The sequence below is a fragment of the Callorhinchus milii genome, unplaced genomic scaffold (genome assembly GCF_018977255.1).
Source record: "Callorhinchus milii isolate IMCB2004 unplaced genomic scaffold, IMCB_Cmil_1.0 Scaffold28, whole genome shotgun sequence".
Taxonomy (NCBI): Eukaryota; Metazoa; Chordata; class Chondrichthyes; order Chimaeriformes; family Callorhinchidae; genus Callorhinchus; species Callorhinchus milii.
In genome coordinates, this window is record NW_024704769.1 from 4,217,013 (window position 1) to 4,238,493 (window position 21,481).

The 21,481-nt window shown below is 47.5% G+C and overlaps 1 protein-coding gene and 1 non-coding gene across 3 annotated transcripts; both read left to right on the forward strand.

The window, feature by feature from the left end:
• The first annotated feature begins 822 nt into the window (after positions 1–822).
• LOC103187799 (prominin-2) lies at positions 823–21,481 on the forward strand. 2 transcript variants are annotated; one of them, XM_007907458.2, is made up of 25 exons: positions 823–848; positions 2,418–2,699; positions 3,560–3,615; positions 4,927–5,129; positions 5,323–5,443; positions 6,845–6,908; positions 7,302–7,391; positions 8,041–8,234; positions 9,332–9,406; positions 9,501–9,564; positions 10,835–10,994; positions 11,485–11,637; positions 12,246–12,369; positions 12,793–12,884; positions 13,189–13,273; positions 13,790–13,936; positions 14,439–14,510; positions 15,486–15,575; positions 16,311–16,364; positions 16,873–16,953; positions 17,288–17,356; positions 18,300–18,389; positions 19,099–19,205; positions 19,885–19,954; positions 20,400–20,425. In XM_007907458.2, exons 2-24 carry the CDS (start codon positions 2,486–2,488, stop codon positions 19,943–19,945), a joined length of 2,466 nt encoding a protein of 821 aa, XP_007905649.1. In that variant the 5' UTR covers positions 823–848; positions 2,418–2,485; the 3' UTR covers positions 19,946–19,954; positions 20,400–20,425. The 2 variants fall into 2 exon arrangements, with proteins under 2 accessions (XP_007905649.1, XP_007905648.1); XM_007907457.2 differs by lacking the exon at positions 20,400–20,425 and adding an exon at positions 20,749–21,481 and having other exon boundaries at positions 824–848.
• trnag-ccc lies at positions 3,913–3,984 on the forward strand. Its single transcript has one exon. It is a non-coding gene; the product is annotated as a tRNA-Gly (tRNA).

Genomic DNA, 21,481 nt, shown 5'->3' on the forward strand with positions numbered 1-21,481 from the left:
TTTGCTGCGCTACAGTGCTCAGGAAATAGTTTGTGTTCTTTCAAGACATTAATAGCATATAATCAAAGGTAATGCTAATTTTCAGTACATAAGGCCGTTCAAATCCATTGTGTCTGGCATTGCACCCCGAAACTCTGGAACTCCCTGCTTCAATCCCTCTGAATTTTCCCCCACTTTGCGGATCTTCAAATCGCACCTGAAGACCTTCCCCTTTGACTCTGCCTCCGGGTTGGCATCAGGCTCTGCCGTTGTTGAGCGCTCTGTGAGACATTGGTCCGCGTGAAGAGCGCTGTACAAATCCCAAGTTTTTTGTTGTCAGTAAAAATTTAGCAGATTTGCTTGTGAAAGAGAGAGAGAATGCTTGGGTGACAGTTTTACACGACTCTCAGCACTATTAAGAAGCCTCAAGCAAAGTAGTTGGCACTCAATTTACACTTCCCTACGGTCTTTCTATCGCCTTAGCAGGGTGATCCAACTGGCGGCTCGCGGGCCACATCCGGCCCACAAACCATTTCCAACTTCATTGTCCAACGAGCAAATACAGGCGACAAGCAGCCCACGAGCCAATCGGGAGACGGTCTCCAGGGCCTCCGACTGTGCCGGGCAACGGGATTAGACAATCGGAATAAAATATTGGTCGTTTCTTAAATCCGGTCTCCGGCCCTCGGCAGCCAAACGCCTGGACCTTCACTGCCCTGGGTTAATGGTTTGCCAGCCCCGTGATAGGAGTGGCTGTCCCTCTCCATGGGAGGAAACGCATGTATTGATGACTCGTACGCAAGCTGCTACTGAAGCCTGGGGGTGTGTGAGGGATGCTGCCGTTGGAAGAACGAAGACAAGCTGAGAAGGTAAGTCGTTCCCATTTGCTGAAGAATCATTATTATTATAATCGGAAACTCTCGATAATATAGGTTATAATCGGGCACGCGTGTGTCAGCCTGGCTCTCGCCTCCGAGTCAGGAAGTTGTGGGTTCAAGCCATCACATCGGGATTTGGAATCACTTAGTCGCTAAGAAAGTTGAAAGGTTTGGGTGTGATTATAGAGACAGAGCTGTGCCAGGAATGGAATAAAAAAAGGCACTCCTCCGAAAAATAGTTAACACATAATGTGACTAAGGTGTTTGTGATTTTTGCTTGTCCCTCTGTGTGTGCTGAGCACAGTATCTTTACTCGAAACTGTTCCACCCTGAAGTTTAAACCAGTCCGACAGGTTTCTCAAAGAGGAACTTATTGTCTTATTGCGAGAGACAGCAAGGGAATTTCAGGCAAACCTTTTCTGATCACTAGAAAGGTGAGTTCCAGGTTGTTTGTTCCTGTCCCGTTTGATTTTTCACCAGTTGCGGACAGTTGGAAGTGCAGAGCCTGGTTGCTCTGTGAATTAGGAGTGGGAGTGGGGGATAGTGTCCGTCAGCCAAGCACAGCCTGGGGACAAGGATTCTGTACAGCAGCATTTAGACTACGAGGAGTAATTAGGTAAACTTGGCATGTTCACGCCGGAGAAGAGAAGGTTGAGAGGCAATATGATTGCAGTGTTTTAAGATTCTAAAGCGACTAGATAAATGTAGACCATGATGAGCTGTTTTATCTGGTCCAGACCAGTAGAACCAGAGGACACGGCCTGCGATTGAAAGAGGGTAAACTCAGAACAAATCTGCGGAAAGACTACTTCAGTTAGCAAGTAGTAAACTCATGGAACAGGTTCCCTCGGAAGGCAGACGGTGGAAGCGGAAAGGGCTGATTCTTTCAAAAGCAAATGAAACAGATTTCTGTTAGGAAATAGTATCTGGGGATACAGTATATAGTTTGGGACACATGTTTAACGACTGCCAGGATGGTGGAAGGTGAACTGGATGGACCTTGGTCTTCTTTTGTCCAGCAAATTCTTATGTTCTTGTGTCTGTTCAGCCCCGTGTAAATTTATTTTCAAGCTGCAAACTGCGGGTTCCAATGTGTTCCATATGGGAGCACAATTTTATACACCTGCTAAATTGCTGAGTTAAGGAGACCTGTAGCTTAGTGGTTAGAGCACTCGCCTCGCAAGTGAAAGGACTTGGGTTTGATTGCCGGGCAGGGCGAAACCTTTGGCAAATTTCCTTACTCTATCTATGTTTCTATTTACTGAGCAGTAAGTAGGAACCTGGTTGGTAGTTGACTGGCGGCTTGCTTTTCCAGAGCTAATAATCCCTTCCAAAAAAAATTATAATAATTTGGTCGCTCAATCCCCGACTGTTTGTGGGACACTGCTGTATGCAATTGGCTGCTGCGTCTCGCCCACAAAATATAGTTAATTCACTTTGCAGTATATTTTGTGAAATGCTTTTGAGATGTCTGGAAGACGTGATAAGATGTTATATTGAATACAAGGCTCATCATTATTATTATTATTATTAACGCAACGTCTATTGTTGGCTTCGCAGGAAAGCCTCACAACCGCAGGGGCTGCAAACCGGGCTGACGTAGGGTAGGTAATAGCAACGGGACAGCCATGGGTTTCTCTTTCACGTGGATCGCTTGGGCTATCCTTCTCGTCCTGCCACACGCAGTTCGTTCTCAGAATTGTACAGCAAACGGGCTCCAATTCCAACTTCTGTCAAGTCAGGACATTAACCCTTTGGATGGAGACGCAGGCTCAATCCAGCCTTTGTACAACATGGTGCAGAGGTTCCTGGGCGCTGTGAGACCAAACTCTTTCCAACCAGGTAAAGTTGTGTCTTGGAAACGGCTTACTTGCACTCGGTCACTGTAGGGGACCGGAGGGTTGGGTGGGACTCTGCGTCTGTTTGAACGTGCTTTGTTTTGCTCTCCCGCAAACGCAGTCTAAATACACCAACCCCACGTCATTGGGTCCTCAGCAGCTTTCACTCAACCGCTTGTCTTCTTGTATTGTAGTGGTTAGCACACACGCCTCAAGAGCGAGAGGACCCGGGTTCAATTCCTATGCGGGCCAGGGCGTAAGCTTAGGCAAGTTTCCTTGCTCCACACGCACGCCTGTTTACCGAGCAGTATGTAGGAATCTGGTTGTTAGTCGACTGGCGGATCGCTTCTTGGGGGTAATAATCCTTTCAAAACAAAATTGGTCACTCCATCCACGACTGTTTGCGGGACGCTGCTGTGCGCAATTGGCTGCCGCCTTTCGCCCACAAAATACACAGTCGCTACACTTTACAATATACCCTATGAAGCGCTTTGAGAGACGACTCAAAGATTTGATTATTATTAGTATTATAAACCTTTCTGACATTCACATTTCCTGTTATTTTGTAACTTGTCTCCCCAAACTACCTGTTAATTCTGGAGTTGAGTTGAAAGGTATGATCAGGGACTCCGGCTTCTATGTCCTTTAGCCCCAGGCAGGCTTTTTTGTAACGAAACCTACTGATCTCAAGACCTTCCTCTTCGAGCTCACCTTCGGCCACCCTCCTACCCCTACCCACCCCGCCCTCCACCTCTTTCTAATCCCAGCCCCAAGCTCGGGTCCAAATCCCTGACTGTCCAGCACCTTGGGACTTCTTCCTGACTTGAGAGGCTGTGTGTAAATGTAATGTGTTGTTATTGCTAGGTATTATTGCAAATGTTGTGACGGATCCTCAATACATTCAAAAGGAGTATGGGCAGGTGAGTTGTGACGCCTGCAATTCCAAAAGTTTGTTCTTTTCCTTCTGTTTTCCCTGCTATTTTTAACCTCCCACATTTTTTGTTGTTGTCATTTTTGTCCTCCTTTCGGCCCCGAACAGGGCTATGGGATAAGAGTGGGATTAGTTGGTAGCTTTTCCAAAGAGGTGGCACAGGCACGATGGGCCGAATAGCCACTTTCTGTGCTGTAAGATTTTATGAGGATCCATATCACAGCTCTGTTGTCCCTGACGGCCGGTTGAAGAAGCAGCTTATGATGTGTGGTAACATGTTGGTGGAGTCCTGTAGCTCAGTGGTTAGAGCGTTCGTCTCCCAAGCGAGAGGACCTGGATTCGATTCCCAGGTGGGGCAAAACATTAGGCACTGTACAGTTAGGTCAGGACCCGAGCAAGGGGGAAATGGTCAGGGTGAGGGGAGGGAGGGAGCGAGGAGGGGGTAGAGTGTCGAGAGGGGAGCTGAAGGCTGAAGGTCAAAGAGAAAGGTCTTGAGACCGGCCTTGAAGGAGGAAAGGGAGGAAGCGGCGAAGGCACTGGGGGAGAGTTCCAGAGCCTCGGGGCTGAAGGCCACCGATGGTAGGGCGGTTGGGGCGGGGGATGTGGAGCAGACCGGAGCCAGAGGAACGGAGGGTACGGGCAGGTAGGTAGGGGGATAGTAGGTCAGAGAGGTAGGAGGGAGCGAGGCCGGGAATGGCCTTGTAGGTGACGGTGAGGATCTTGAAATCGATCCTCTGGGGGGTGGGGAGCCAGTGGAGGCGAGCGAGGGTGGGAGTGATGTGGTCGCGGTGTCTGGTGCGGGACAGTACACGAGCTGCAGAGTTCTGAATGACCTGCAGTGTGGAGGGAGGGCCGGGAAGGCCGCGAGGAGAGAGTTCCCGTAGTCCAGCCTTGAGGTGATAAAGGCGTGGACCAGAGCTTCAGCCGCGTGAGGGGTGAGGTAGTGCCGTAGTCCGGCCATGTTCCGGAGGTGATGGAAGGCGGTGCCAGTTGTGGCGCGAATATGAGGGAGAAAGGACAGCTCAGGGTCGAACAGAACCCCGAGGTTCCTGATGGCTTTGAGAGGTGGAGAGTGCAGCCTTGGATGCTGATGCTGTCAGCGCCTGAGGTGCGGAGGCGCTGACGCGAGCCAATCAGGAGGGCCTCAGTTTTGCGCACGTTGAGCTGAAGAAAGTTATCTCTTTCGTCACAATGACGTGATCAGGCGCCTTATCAAATGCCAGACTTATTGTTATTTGTTATTGTTAATACATTTGCATTATACCTTTTTTCTCCTGGCACATCTTGTTGCTGTGTTTAGGTGTTGAAATATTTGGCTGGCTACCTGGTGTGTTTCATCATCGCTGTGCTCTATTTTGTCCTCATGCCTCTGGTGGGGCTGTTTTTCTGCTGCTGTCGATTATGCGATAACTGCGGGGGTCACGTGAAAAAACGCACCAAAACCACAGCCTGCGAGCGAAATACCCTCGCCACCTTCCTGCTGCTCACCACCCTCATCATCCTGTGAGTTGTGTCCTGGGAGTAGGTCTTGTAGCTTTGTTCCAACACAGGGCATTTCGAGGTGCTGGAGGGTGGGAATTGTACCCTTATAATGATGATAATAATAATCCTTACATATGGCGTCCTGCAGTTTAGTGGTTTGTGCACTCGCCTCATATTTCTATTATCTTACCTGTTTCTGCTGTTTGCTGTGTAGAGCAGGAGTTGCCTGTGCTTTCACTGTCAATCAGAAGCTGACGGATAGAATAGACGTTTACGTGGCTGAGGTTCTGGCTATAGCAACAGGTTTAAGGACTTACTTCAATGGGATTGGCCAGGTGAGCGCTGATGTTTTTTTGACAGCCTTGTTCCTCTGTGACCTCTAACTCCATATACAACCTGTCCGCTCCCTCCACTCAACGGGCTCCGACCTGCTCCACGTCCCCCGGCTGGCCCCGCCTGCCCCACCATCAGCGTTTGGGCCTTCAGCCTCTCTTCCCCCACCCCATGGAACTCCATCCCACTTTCCCTCCACCTGTTCCCTCTTGCCTCCTTCAAGGCACGTCTCAAGACCCTCCTCCTCAACCGTGCCTTCGGTCACCCTCCTATCCCTACCCTCCACCCCTCCTGATCCCAATCCCCAGTTCAGGTCCAAATCCCTGACTGTCCAACGCATTGGGACATCCTCCCGACGTGAAAGACGCAGTGTAAATGCAATTTGTTGTGGTGGTGGTGTTGTCTTTCTCTAACAGCCGTTTAGCAGGTTACAGGCCTCTATAAACCCTCCAGTTCCTCTCCCAAATAGTCAATGCTGACTCACCAGCCCGGACAGTGTGGGGGCAGTCAAGCAATTCAATCGTGAAGGACAACATAGCTGAGCTCCCTCACCATGTACACTCTGCATTTTCCATCAGGGCTCGATGAACCGTGAGAAAAGAAGACTGAGAACAATAATAATAAATAATACTAATCCTTGCATTTGATACGGCGCCTCATCACATCGTTGAGACGTCTCAAAGCGCTTCACAGAATATACTGTAAAGTGCAGTGACTGTACATGTTGTGGGAGAAATGCGGGAATCAGGAATGAGGACTCGAGCTTAGGGGATGAGGGAGGGCAGTCCTCCACATACATGTGGAAGTTGACCCCATGTCTGCGGATGATGTCACCAAGGGGGAGCATGCAGAGGTTGAAGAGGAGGGGTGGGGACCGAGCCCTGAGGAACACTGCACAAGACTGTGCGGGGACTGGAAGAGAAACCAGAGACAGAGACAAATTGGAGAGATCTGACCTGAGCCATTCAAGGACAGAACCTTGAAGGTTAAGGTGATGGAGGAGGATGGAAGTGGTCCACGGTATGGAAGGCAGCAGAGAGGTGGACGAGGAGGCAGAGGAAGCCCTGGTCACAGATGGACAGGATGTCGTTTGTGACCTTGACCAGAGCAGTTTCCGTGCTGTGAGCAGCGCAGAAACCCGGTTAGTTATCCATAGGATGTCTCAGAATGCTATACAGAGTTAGCATCAGACGTTGAGGGGAGAAGAGAAAGGGATTAGTTAAAGAGGTGAGGTTTTAAGGCGGGATTAAACGACAACAACAACAACAATAAGATTTCATTTATAGAGCGCCTTTCACGTCGGGAGGACGTCCCAAGGCTTTGGACAGTTGGGTGGGGACCCGAGCAGGGGGGATATCCAGTATGTATAGAGCGCTGCATTCACTCCCTTTTCTCTGTTACAGAATGTAGATGCAATCAATCAACAGTTTTCAATTCCAAAGAATGTGGTGTTGAACGATCTTGACAGTTAAGTATAATACAGTCGCAATTATGGGCAGGTTTTATCAGGGCCATCAATCGTATAATAAGAATCCTTGCATTTGATATCCCACCTTATCACGTCTTCGAGACGTCTCAAAGCCCTTCACAGAATATACTGTATTTGGAGTGACTGTTTTGGGGGCGAAATGCGGCAGCGATTGCGCACAGCAGCGTCCCACAAACAGTCGTGGATTGAGTGACCAAATTATTATTATTTGGCGGGGGAGTGGGGGGTGGAGCTATTATCCCGGAAAGTGAGCCGCCAGTTGACCGTCTAACAACCGGGTGTAAAGTGTGTTTGTGGGCGAACGAGGCAGCCATTTTGCACGTGGCAATATCCCAATACTTCACCCTCCATCTCTGATTGATCTCTGGCAGGTATCAGCGGGGCCTTTGGGAACCAGCTACTGCAGGCATTGCAAGAGCCCATTAACACTTCACTGGGTTTGGTGTCTGCCAGAGCACAAGGTAAATCACATTCACCCTGAGGACATTTCAGGGCATGTTTTTGCATATTACTTCCTTACTTTCCTTACTTCCTTTCGTTAGGGAGTGGCTAGCAAGTGCATACCAATACATTTATACATGTCAGTCCAGTGCATGCTGCATTAAGTAAAGCAGATGGTCTACTGGATCCCACTGATGGCCAATAATAATAATAATAATCCTTGCATTTGATACAGCGCTTTATCACATCTTGAGACGACTCAAAGCACTTCACAGAATATATTGTAAAGTGTTGTGACTGTATATTTTGTGGCCAATTGCGCACAGGTGTCCCACAACTAGTCGTGGATTGAGTGGATAAAAGCACTGAAATGCTGCCTTACTAAACCGCACAGACCCTCAGGATGCATTCAAATTTCAAGACTGAGGTTGATAGGTGTTTGTTAGGTCAGGGTGTCAAGGGATATGGGCAAAGCCGGGCATTTAGAGTTGAGGTACAGATCAGCCATTATCTGATATAATAGCGGAACAGGCTCGAGAGGCTGAATGGCCTCCTATTTCCTGTGACTGAATCTGGTAAATGTCACTCACCTGTGAGAGCTGTGTTGAGGTATGACTGGTTTTTGTAGTCAGTACAAGTTGTTGTTGGTCCTTTGTTCTATTCAAACAGATATCTCAAACTCCAAACAGCATCTACTGGTTGTGAACGCCACAAAAGCCTCCCTGCAGGAGAGAGAGCACAAGATATCAGCTGAGCTGAACAGCTTGCAGTTTGATATTACACAAACGCTCAGCAGTACAAGTTGCATCGGCTGTGATGCAAAGCTGATTAACAATCTGCAGCTGAATGGTACCTACAGCCCGGTGAGAGATATCCCCAAGAGTTGGCTTTGTGACTGTAGTGACTCCAGACCTAATCTTGCTCATTTCTCAGCATCCGTTTGCTCAAGCTTGTTTCTCCTATGCTTTTGCCCATCAGTTCATTGATACAACAACAACAAAATTACATTTATAGAGCGCCTTTCACGTCGGGAGGACGTCCCAAGGCGCTGGACAATCAGGGGTCAGGATCCGAGCAAGGGGGAGGGGTGGGGTAGGGGTGAGGGAAGGCAGAGAGGTGGGAGGGCAACCGAAGGCCACGATCGAAGAGGAGGGTCTTGAGACCGGCCTTGAAGGAGGCAAGGGAGGAAGCGAGGTGAAGGGACTGTGGGATGGAGTTCTAGAGTGTGGGGGTAGAGAGGCTGAAAACTCGGCCACTGTTGGTAGGGCGGGTCGATCCTCTGGGGATGGGAAGCCAGTGGAGTCGGGCGAGGGTGGGAGTGATGGGGTCGCGGAGCCTGGTGTGTGAGAGTACACGAGCTGCAGAGTTTTGGATGATCTGCAGCTGGTGAAGGGAAGAGTTAGGGAGGCTGATGAGGAGGGAATTTCCATAATCGAGCCTTGATGTGACAAATGGGTGGGTGAGGGTCTGGGCAGTCTGAGGGGTGAGGCAGTGGCGGAGTCTGGCAATGCTGGGGAGGTGGTGGTAGGCAGTGCCGATCATGGCGCGGATATGGGGGAGAAAGGACAGTTCAGGGTCAAACAAGACACCCAGGTTCCTGACTGGCTTAGTGAGGTTGAGTGTGATAGTTAGATGCTTAAGGTACAAGTGGCCTCAACAACAACGATAAATTATATTTACACGGCGCCTTTCACGCTGGGAGGATGTCCCAAGGCGTTGGACAGTCAGGGATTTACAGTTAGTGGGTGAGGTAGGATTACGGGATGGAGTTCCAGAGTGTAGGGGGCAGAGAGGCTGAAGGCCCAACCGCCAATGGTGGGGTGGGTCGGGCGGGGACGTAGAGCAGACCAGAGCGGACAGATTGGTAAAGGTTTCAACTCCTAGTTATCCTTATTGCTGAATTGTTTCTTTAAGAAGGTTGAGATAGTCTGGGTTGATAATGAGCTTTGACTCTCGGCAGATATTGGACCTATCGCCTGTGATAAACAAAGTCCTGAAGTTGTCTCAACAGAATCTGAGCAGTGCTGTTGAGAAGGTAAATCTGTTTGACCTTCTCATACCCTTGTCTGTAAAGTTCTGAAAGCTTGCAGGTTGAATCTCTGAAGCGGTTGTGTTTGTTTCTCTCCCAGGAGAAGCGCAAACTCAATGACATACCCAAGGACGTGGAGTCACAGATGGCTGCCATTGTGTCAGGTGAATATGAATATAGGGCGTGAAGGGATTTGAAAAGAGAGGTCTTTAGGAACATAGCAGGAGGCCATTCAGCCCCTTGAGCCTGTTCCGCATTCTACTAGATCGTGGCTGATCTATACATCAATTCCAGTTTTGACTTGAGACAATTTCTAAATGCAAATTAATGAATGCTGGTGCACTTTGTAGTGACGTTCCTGTCAGTGGGTGAAACACTGGCATATTATTCCGCTTTCTGAACCAGGAGAGCCACACCGAGCTGTTTCAGCCCAGACAGGGTTGAACCTGGCGAGATTATGATCAGCAGTACCCAGGGCTAAACTGGGTGGTGTTTAAACCGCAGGGATCTCAGGAGGCCGGGGGCTGCTCAGGTACTTAAGATGCTTTTTTTTGACTGATGTTTTTGGCACTCGAGTGGATCCACCCTGTTCTTCCCTCAGTTTCACACAGGTCCTGTCTTCACTCTGCTTGTTCAGGCTTGTTCCTTTCTTGCCTTTACTACACATCACAATTGCGTTGGTTGTGGGAGGTGGAAGGACAGATCGTGTGTGTGTGGGTGAGAGAGAACGGAGCATTTGGTGATCAGCACAGCCTGAAAGCACTGCCCTCGTCCCCCTGCCCACAGCTCGAGACACACGACCCTCCCTCGCCTCCTTCAAGTCTCATCTCAAGACCTTCCTCTTCAACCACGGCTTTGATCGGCCACCCTCCCAACCCCACCCGCCACCCCCTCCTGATCCCAACCCAAGCTCGGGTCCAAATCCCTGACTGTTTAGCACCTTGGGACGTCCTCCCGACATGAAAGGTGCCGTGTAAATATCATGTGTTGTTGTAGTTGCCCATTGAGCCATAGTTCCACCAGCTGGAGGTGCGGAGGTTGAGCAGAAGCTGCTTACCTCGCTGCAAGCCAATCAAGATGGAATCCATGCCCTGGATATATAAGCACATGTTCCTGTACCCGGGTTCCATGTAACTAACACCTTTCAGCATTTCCACATCAGCTATTCAATAGCGTCTGCCTTCAGCGTTTGGGGGAAGACCTTTGCAGGACAGCTTGTGACCTGCCAGGTTCCAGAGATCAAATTCCAATCCGTACCAGGACCACTCAGCACCATCTGCTGAACTCAAGTCCTCAAGTGAGGAGCTCTGGCACTTTGACCTGCCCCGCTGTGAAGCTGACCTCACCAACAGTGTGCTGAGCTCCCCGGGCTGTGTATTAAAATGAAAGAATATTGTTCTCAATCAAGCAGAGTCCCGCGTGTCTTTTTTGCAGATTCTAAAGCATCTGTGAACAACATCGAGGGAAACATTTCCTCCATCAAGGAGTCCTTTCCTCTGTTGGACTCTCTCCCAGCTGTCAATGAAAGCCTTGGGTCTTTAGACAGCGACATCCCGAAATATGGTGGGGAATTGAAGCGGTATAATTACTACAGGTATATAAAATGATGGCGATTTATTGAGATATGTTCTGAGTTGCCTGATGTTCATGTGACGTGTTTCATGGGCAACTAAATGCCGAGTAATTCTGCCCATCTTCCACCTCCCCCACCACCCACCCCCCACCAAGCATCTCTGATTGTCTATGATCACAGCTCTAGATTCAACACATGGCCTCACTTGGGTTTCCTCTCTTTCTTAATGTATGATATAATATATAGTTTAAGGGGGTAATAATCCCTTCAAAAAAATAATAATTTGGCCACTCAATCCACGACTGTTTGTGGGACACTTAGTGCGCAATTGGCTGCCACGTCTCAAGACCCTCCTCTTCGTCCAAGCCTTCGGCCACCCTCCCTGTTCTCCACCCCTCCTGATCCCAACCCCCAGCTCGGGTCAAAATCTCTGATGTGCCGATGCAGTTTGTTGTTGTTGTTGATTGGAGCTGGCGTGCTCGTCTCTGATGTGTGTTGTCTATCTCTGCAGATGGATTGTCAGTATCGTGCTGTGTTCCATCATTCTCTTGATCATCGCTTGCAACGTGCTGGGGCTGCTGCTGGGGACTATTGGTATCGCTCTCGGGGACGATCCCTATAGCGCCAACGGGTGTTCCCAATCCGGAGCCAATTTCCTCATGGCGTAAGTTCAATTTTCATATGAGAGAGCACCAACCACCCCTCCCACCTTGCCCCCCTCAGCAACGACAAGAAGTAGCGTTAATTTCTGTCTTATTAACAATAATAATCCTTGCATTTGATATTTGATAGACGTCTCAAACGCTTCGAAGAATATACTATAAAGTGAAGTGTCTTTTGTGTATTTTGTGGATGAAACGAGGCAGCCAAATGCACACAGAGGTGTCCCACAAACAGTCGTGGATTGAGTGACTAAATTATTGTTATTTTTTGAAGGGATTATTATCTCTCAAAAACGAGCCGCCAGTTGACTAACGATTGGGTTCCTGCTTACTGCTAGGCAAACAACGATGACAAAATTACATTAGTGAAGCGCCTTTCACGTCAGGAGGCGCTGAGTCATATGCGGAAAGGAAACTAGCCTAAGGTTTCGCCCCTCCCGGCTGGGAATCGAACCTTGGTCCTCTGGCTTGTGCGGCGAGTGAGAGGATCTGGGAAGATGGCTAGGTTGGGAACTTGGGAGATGTGTCGGTTTGCACTATTACGCATTGAAAATAGAACAACTCTCAGCAGTAATCCTGACTTGTTCGGGGTGATTTCTGTCTGTTACAGAGGTGTTGGATTCAGCTTCTTGTTCTCCTGGCTCCTCATTCTCCTGGTGTTTATCACCTTTATAGTGGGAGGTCTTGCCTACACAGAAATATGCAAGCCATGGGCAAACGGGGACATTTACAAGGTGAGTGCTAGCATTTCAACAGCAGCAACTTGCATTTACACAATGCCCCTCACGCAGGGCAACATCTCAGAGCGCTAGACAGCTGCGCAGCACGACACAGAGCCGGGGGGAGGTGATCTTAGGTACGCTCGAAGAGGAAAATTTTCAGGCGCGACCTGAAGATGGGTAAGTAGGGGGCAAGGCGGAGGGATTGAGGGAGAGCATTCCAGAGTTTTGGGGTCGTAGTGGCTGAAAGTGCGGCCACTGATGGTGAAGCAGAGGGTACAAAGGACAAGTAGGAGGCCCTCGGAAGACAGTCGAGCGGAAGTCTTTAGTTGCTTTAGAACACGGGAGACCTTTCACCCGAAGTGTTTCCATGTTGGTATTTGAACACAGGAATCGTAAGGAATTGACATAGGTTCTGTTGTGGTTTCACTTCTGCAGTTGATTGACACGATTGGAAGCCAGGACGATCGCCTCAACCTCTCCAACGTGCTCAAGCTTAACCAGTCCTTCTCATTCACTGAGGTTTACAGGTCAGTAAGACACTCTTAGGTAAGATAATGACTGCCCTAGGCTTCACAACATTGCTGACCGTGGTCTCCAGCCTCTGCTCTTTGGGCCAGCTCACTGTGCTGGGGGCCAGTGTAGAACTCGCTCACTGTGCTGGGAGCCAGTGGGAAGCTATCTCACTGTGCTCAATGCTAATCTTCATCCAGTGAGTAGCTGTCTGAAGAACAAGTCTTCAATTAATAAATGTACTTTTCTGAGCTGTACACCGAGCCAATACAGCTAGCCTAAGATTGTGTTTCTCTTTCTCTCTCTCTCTTTGTATCTCAGTGGCTGTAAGCGTGGGGATTCGCTGTGGACTATCCTCCAGCTGGATCGCACGTTTGACTTGGATGAGAAGCTCAATGTGAATAAGGTGTGTGTCTGCTTTCCGTGTCTCACTCTCAAAACACTCTCGCACTTTCTATCTCAGAAAAAATATCCTCATTTGGAACATCGTTGTCACACGGAATCCTAGCATCTTACAGCACAGAAGGAGGTCATTTGGTCCATCGCACCTGCGCTGGCTCTCTGAAAGAGCTGCCCAACTAGTCCCACTTCCCGCACATTTTTCCTTTTCAAGTAACTATCCAATTCCCTTTTGAAAGCATTTTTGTAAATGTGTGTGTGTGGATGTTTGTTTGTTTGTGTGAGTGTGTGTGTGAGAGTGGAGAAGAGGGAGCAGTAGGTTACTTGGGCTTTGCCAGTTTGAGAGCCTCAGGTTTGGGTTGGAGGTTTGATGTCATCTCTGTGGGAGAGGTGTAAGTTGTCCAAATGCCTGTTTAGAAGATGAAACACTGCAAAGGTTAGATCTGCAAATCACAACAGAGAGGCAATGGGCCGTGTGTGTGTTGGCAGTGCGTGTGGCATCATCTCTCTCTCTCTGCCTCAGTACACAGACGATCTTGTGAAAAACCTGAGAAGACTGAATGTGGACCTCAACAGCATCACCTTGCTGAACAGCGGTGGAAGGAACGTGCTGCAGGAGTTTGTTGCTAGTGGCATTAAAAACATTGACTATCAGGCATTCTCTGAGCAGGTAGGAAACCTGCCATTGCTTCATATGGGGGCAGGTGCTTCGGGGAACAAGCCATTACCAGAACAGTTCATATGGGGAATTGCAAGGCTGCCTGGAGTTTAGTGATTAGCGCGCTCACTTTGCAAGGAAGAGGCAACCGGCAGGACAAAACCTTAGACAAGTTTCCTTACTCCACACACACGCCTGTGTTTAGCAGTAAATAGAAACCCAGTTGTTAGTGGATTGGCGGATGGCTTTTCCAGGGGTTAAAATCCCTCCAGAAATATATACAAATAAATAACAGTAATAATAAAGTGGTCACTTAATCCACAACTGTTTGTGGGACACTGCTGTGCGCAATTGGCTGCCGCGTTTCGCCCGTAAAATTCACAGTCAATTCATTTTCCAGTATATCCTGTAAGCACGTAAAGACGTCTCGAAGAAGTGATAAGGCGCTATATCAAATGCATGGATTATTACTAATATTACTATCCTAGTTGTAAACTGTGTGGCTTTCTTGCAGATATCGAATGCCATGGTCAACGTCAACCTGTCACTGGTGATTCAATACCTGTCAACTCTCAGTCTCACCCAGGTGAGCTGCCCCCTCTCTCACTGTCCTGGATATTCATCCACAACATGGCTGCTCAGTCGCAGGAGTGGTACAGGCAGCAGTGTATTGCTAGCGTTAATTAATCAATGAGTACATTTGCTGGTAGAGAATTCACTGCAGGTTAGTGAAAATCTGGAACTGTCTCCCTCCCCCCAAAAGGCTGTGGATTATGGCTGGACCCATTCACATTGTCCAGACTGAGGTGAATACATGTTTGTTAGGTCAGGGTATCAAGGGATAAGAACATAAGAAATAGGAGCAGGAGTAGGACATTCGGCCCTCGAGCCTGCCCCACCATTTAATAAGATCATGGCTGATCTTCTAACCTAATTCCATTTACCCGCCCTCTCCCCATATCCCTTAATCCCTTTAGTTTTTAAAAATCTATCGATCTCAGTCTGGAATATGTTCAAGGACTGACTGAGCATCCACAGCCTCTGGGGTAGAGAATTCCATAAATTCACTGGCCTCTGAGTGAAGAAATGTTTTCTCAACTCAGTTTTAAAGGGCTGACCTTTAATCCTGAGACTATGACCCCTAGTTTTAGATTCTCCGACCAGGGGTAACAGTCTCAAACTATCTACCCTGTCAAAACCTTTAAGAATCTAATTCTTCTATATTCTAGAGAATATAGGCCTAGTCTACTCAACCTCTCATCTCAGGAACCAACCTAGTGGATATGGAGTAAAGGCAGGTAATTGGAGTTGTGGTACAGATCAGCCATGATCTAATAGAATGGCGGAACAGGCTCGAGGAGCTGAATGGCCTCCTCCTGTTCCTATGTGACTGCTGACACACTGTGGGACAGGAGGAAAGGGTTATGAATTGAATGATGAGAGTCCTGGCTCACTCAGACCCCCATCACCAGCTGCCCATTCAGCCCTGGCTAGTTTGTCACTGACACTGACCCAGCACTGCACTGACCATGGGCTCTTTTGTTCTTGTTTCTCCTCTCAGACCGACACTGAAGTTAAAAGCAATCTAACTGCCCAGATTGAGAGGCTACGAAACTTAGAGACCACCCTGCAGGAACAGAGGAAGGATGTTGTGAGTGCTGAGCCCTTTCGCTCCTTGTCAATAGAGAGAGAGAGTGTGTGTGTGTGTGTGTGTGAGACTATGGTCAACATTTCTCCTGCTCTTCTGTCCAGGGCTATGAGACGGAAACACCTCAAAACATCCTTAGCCGAATGGTCCTTTTGCAGCTTATACTATAGTATCTACCACAGGATGGTGCTATGTTCAGACTAGTTCTGTGGCTTTAACACTAGCCAATTGTTGTTGCTTTTTTATTATATCGGCTCTAATTCACTAGGCATTAACAGCGGCAACAAATTACATTTAAACAGCGCATTTCAAGTCAAGAGGACATCCCAATGTGCTGGACAGTCAGGGATTTGGACCTGAGCTGGGCGTTGGGATCAGGAGGGGTGGAGGGCAGGGAGGGTGGGGGTAGGTGGGTGACGAACGACAAGGTCGAACAGGAGGTTCTTGAGACGAGCCTTGATGGAGGGGAGGGAGGGGGCGAGGCAAAGGCACTATGGGATGGAGTACCAGAGGGTGGGGGGGCAGAGTGGTTTGAAGGCCCGACTGTCGATGGTGCGGTGGGTAAGAGCGGGAATAGGCTGGAGCCCATTGAACGGAGGGAAAGGTGTAATTGGTCCTTACTTTAGCCACTGTTGGTGTGACTGTCACGAGAAAAGGGTGAACAATTGGGAACAAGGAAAGCCTAATGAGAAAGATGATCTTACTGCCTGTCTGGAATATTTGCTGTTTCCTACCCAGGTGAATCTGACAGAAAGCCTTGACATCCTGAAAGGAATTGGTTCCACTCTGGAGGTATTTCACTTTACTCCCTGGCCTTACACAATATACATTTTATCTCTGTTTACCAAGCAGAAAGTAAGAACCCGGCTGTTAGTCGATTGGCGTATTACTTTCCGGTGGTAATAATCCCTTCAAAAAATATTTGGTCACTCAATGATGTGCGCAATTGGCTGCCACATTTGGCCCACAAAATAGTCACTCCACTTTACAGTGTATTCTGTGAAGTGCTTTGAGATGTCTCGATGACATAATAAGGGTCCATATCAAATGCTACGATTATTATTATTATTGGCACTCTGAATCTTACATTGCACATAATTGCCCATGTGAATACCTTGCCTATCTGTAAATCACTTACAAGCGTTTCACCCACAAGATTCACAGTCACTCCACTTCACAGTGTATTCTGTGAAGTGCTTTGAGACTTCTTGACGACGTGATGTAATAAGATGCTATCAAATGCAAGGGTTATTTTTATTATTATAAGTGGGTGTTCGATTTCCTGTCTCTATTTGTACAGGCCTCAGTGAATGCGACATTGAAGAGTGTTGACAAAGCAGCGAAGATGCTGGAAACTATTCCAAAGCCATTACTAAAAAACGTGAGTTTAAGCTGTAAAAATATTTTGTTTGAGCTGTTACAGGGAGAAAAAAAAGCCAAGTGAGCGTGGGTTGCAATAAGATAAAGAGGCAGAGGAGCAGGGGAGAGATTCCGAGAATAGCAGAGATGGGCGAGATATAGGGAGAGGTTCTGAGAAAAAGAGAGGCGAAATTCTGAGAACAACGGTAGGGTTGGACACCAATTGAGAGAATAGGGAGAGGGAGTGGTCGAAGAGGTAAGTAAAATAGGGAACCAGAGGATAAGGTGCTATATCGAATGCAAGGATTATTATTATTATATTATCAGATTTAAAACCAAGACTCTTCTCATTTCAGGCAACTGAGTGTTTCATCGCTAAAGAGCTCGGATACTTCGAGGGATATCTGAAATGGGTCAGAAAAGCGGTAAGTGCAATGGCAACGTAACCTTTGCAGAAGCACACAGGGACACACAGGGACACGGATAGACAGCAACTTCATATCAGCTAACATACCATGTCTAAGCTCAACGTAAAGAATTCCGTTTACCCAGCAGTAAATAAGAACCCGGTTGTTGGACGATTGGGTGATCGCTTTCCGGGGGTAATAATCCCTTCCCCAAAAATAAATAAATATATACATGAATAGTAATAATTTGGTCACTCAATCCACGACTGTTTGTGGGACGCTGCTGTGCGCAATTAGTTTCGCCCACAAAATATACAGGCAATTCACTTTACAGTATATCCTGTGAAGCGCTTTGGGACGTCTCAACAAACTGATAAGGCGCTGTATCAAACTCCAGGATTATTATTATTAATTATTATTGTAAAGAATGGTCATTTGGACAAAGTGCAGAGGATACCAAACCAGACCCCACCACCAATCCAAGCCTGCGGGGGTGGATAGAGAGAGCGGAAAAAAAATACTGGGAAAGGGGGACAAGACGAGGGGAGTTGAACCAATAGTACAAAAAGTTCTGGATACACACAACTAGTGTCACTGGTATCAGGGGAGATGGAACTGTGCAACTTGCTGCTGTTCAGTGATTGTCACTGTTGGCTGTGACGTACAGGACACAGTATCTGTGTCACTCCAAGGGATCAAAGGCAAGAAGGCCCTTCAGTCCATTTGACCTCATCCTCTCGAATGCCAACAACAGCTTCTCCCATTACACAATCGAGCTGTTTCTTAAACAAGTTCAGTCTCCTGGTTCCTTATGCCATTCCTGGTAACGACTCTTCTTTGAGCAGAGAGCAATACTCCCTGGTGTCTGTCCTCGCTTCACCTTGCCTTCCCTTTACTTCTTCCTCTTACACTTACATCGGGGTGACCGAAACTCAGCCTCTGTGTTGTGTTTTGTTCTCAGATAACTGAAGATATACTGTCCTGCAATGTGGTGTCTGTTACTCTTGACAACTCTCAAGTTATCGTTTGCGACTTCCTCATCAATCCTTGGGTAAGAATTCCCGTCAATCGTTCGACTGCTGGAGGTTCACTGAATCTTGAACTAGCGTCTCAGTGGCTCAAGTTCCAAGTGCTATGTTGTGTGTCTGTATGTTAGTGGCCGTAAGTGTTATGTGGCTCAGTCACTGCACAACATGAGGTTTTTAATCCTCGCTTCATCCAGGAGTGGGTTTATGATGCTAGTTTGTTGGGGAGTGAGACAGAGAAAGATTCCATTTGCTCTGCTCCTCTGGGTCCATTTAGAAGCTTTTTCTAGCTCCCTCCCTCGCTTCCTTCAAGGCACGTGTCAAGACCCTCCTCTTCGACCGTGCCTTCGGTCACCCTCCTACCGTTACCCTCCACCCCTCCGGATCACAACCCCAGCTCGGGTCTAAAGCCCCGACTGTCCAGGGTATTCGGACGTCCTTCTGACGTGAAAGGCGCTGTGGTCTGTTGTTGTCACCGATGACATCTCTGGAGCTGTGCGTATCTGGAATCTCTTGCCCTGCAGATTGAGTCAGAGACTGGTTTGGGGGGCGTGGGGGAGGGAAATAAACATCATAAAATGAAATAACTTGCAGGATTGCTGCTCCGACTGGCACGGGTGGCAGTTTCAACTCATTTAGGAGGATTTAGTTGAATACTAAATCCTTAGTCTATCGGGTTTTTTTAGTAACGGAATAGTAACGTTGCCCTAACTGTTAAATCTCTCTGCCTCACAGAACGCCTTCTGGTTTTGCCTGGCCTGGTGCACACTCTTCCTCATCCCCAGCATCATCTTCGCAGTGAAGACAGCCAAACACTTCCGGCCCATCAAAGGCATGTTCAGGTATGTCAGCCACGTAGCCTCAGAAAAAGGGAAATATGGTCTGACCGCCCTCCTCTTCTTTGTCTCCCCTTCAGCAACAAGTTTGTTGTCTCAACATCAGTCATTCGGATCCTGTTGTCCAGCTTGTCCCGCTCTCTGTCTGTTGAGTTTTTCATTTTCTCATTACAATTGGAGAAGATTATAACAATAATAATTGGTCACTCAATCCACGACTGTTTGTGGGGACGCTGCTGTGTCCAATTAGCTGCCGCGTTTCGACCGCAAAATATACAGTCACTTCACAGTATAAATTCTGTGAAGCGCTTTGAGACGTCTCGAAGACATGATACGGCACTATATCAAATGCAAGGAATATTATTATTATTATTAGAAAGACCAGAGCTGTTGCTATCAGTCTGCCTGATTTCAGTCATTTCTGTTATAATAATCCTTGCAATTGATATAGGGCCCTATCACTTTGTTGAGACGTCTTGAAGACGTGGTAAGACATTATATTAAATGCAAGGATTATTATTATTATTTAGTTCAAGGTGCTACTGTTTTAATGAATAGATAAAGTTCTGTGCAAGCGCTCCAGACACATATAGCCCTGCGTGAAGGGCGCTATATAAATAAGTCATTCCTGATACAGTAAGTATGCTCAAATTGTGTTGCACTAAACCACCTGTACCTTCTGCAGTCAGGACTCCTCAGAGATGACCACCTTTAAACTGCCTCGTGCCCAGATCAACGGACCTTAGCAGTCTGCAGTAAGTACAGCACTTCCTCTCGTTTATCTCTGGCTGCAGCATAGATTAGAAATAAAGCTGGAAATACTGAAATACAATAACAGAAATTAAACAGTTGAAACATTTCTAGTTTAGAAATGGTTCAATTGTCACTGCCCTGTCCTTCCCGAGTCAATGTTAGACCCTTCCCATTAGCTAGCAGCACGCTAAAAGCATTCTGAAGACACGGCCTGCGACTGAAAGGGGGTAAATTCAGAACAAATCTGCGCAAACGCTACTTCAGTGAGCATGCAGTAAACATATGGAATAGGCTCACCAGAGACACAGAGTTTGGAAGCAGAAAGTGTTCTGGATAACTCGACAGTGAGTCTCTTTCCCTCGCAGCGACGAGTTATCAGCAGTTTTTAAGATTCTGAAGGGAATAAATATTCCATGATCATAAGCTGTTTTATCCTGTACTGAACAGTAGAACCAGAGGACACGGCCTGCGGTTAACGGGAGCGTAAATTCAAAACAAATCTGCGGTGACACTACTTCAGTGAGTGAGCAGTAAACGTATGGAACAGGCTCGCTAGGGAGACAGACGGTGGAAGCAGAAAATGTTGTTTGTCTCGAGAACGAATGAGATAGATTTCTGTTAGGAAATAATATCTGGGGGATGCAGTATATAGTTTGGGACACAACATGTCAAGCGACTGCCAGGATGGTGGAAGGCAAACTGGATGGACCTTGGTCTTCTTTCGCCCAGCAATTCTTATGCTGTTAAGAATCACCTTCTACACAGAAGAATAATTCTGTAATTCTATCCCGCGCAGGGTATAAGCTGCGTGCTGCAAGGGTCCCTGATCCCAAGTGATGTGCGTTTCCTGTAAAGAGAAAAATGACGTCTGCTAAACCAAGTTATCTGATGTGGCTCCCAAGTCACCATCTCCCCACAACATCAATCACTGAAGCAGGAGCATCCTCTCTATCAACCAGCTGATGGCCAAAGATCAGACCAAATACTTACATCTGGATTACCCTCTCATTTATACATGCTGGTGCTGGATATATTTGCTCTATTACACACAGGGTACTGTTGCTGTTTGTAGTCTCTCTCTTACACACAGGTTGTTGGTGCTGTATATAGTCTCTTCTCTTATACACAGGGTATTGATGTTGTGTATATTCTCTCTCTTATACACAGGTCTTGGTGCTGTGTTTAGCCTCCATAAGCTGAGATGTAAAGTGATTAAATATCAGGACATGTGTGTCTGACAATAAGATGTGCTTGCAATAGTGGATTTAATGGTATTAAGGTCAGGCCTGTTCTCTTCCCTACAACATTCTGGATCTCTGGATGTCTTCCCGTCACTGAAACAAATTCCTGTCACTGAGGAGACTTAGAGAAAGATTTGCAATGGAGCCTGGTTGTGCAGTCAGGGTTCTCTGCTACATCCTGTTCTCAACATCGCACTTACTGTATTTGACTTTTGTTTAAAATTATTTACAAATCAACAAGTGCAATAAAGTACAAAATATTTTCTCTTTTAATGGTTATCGTTTTCC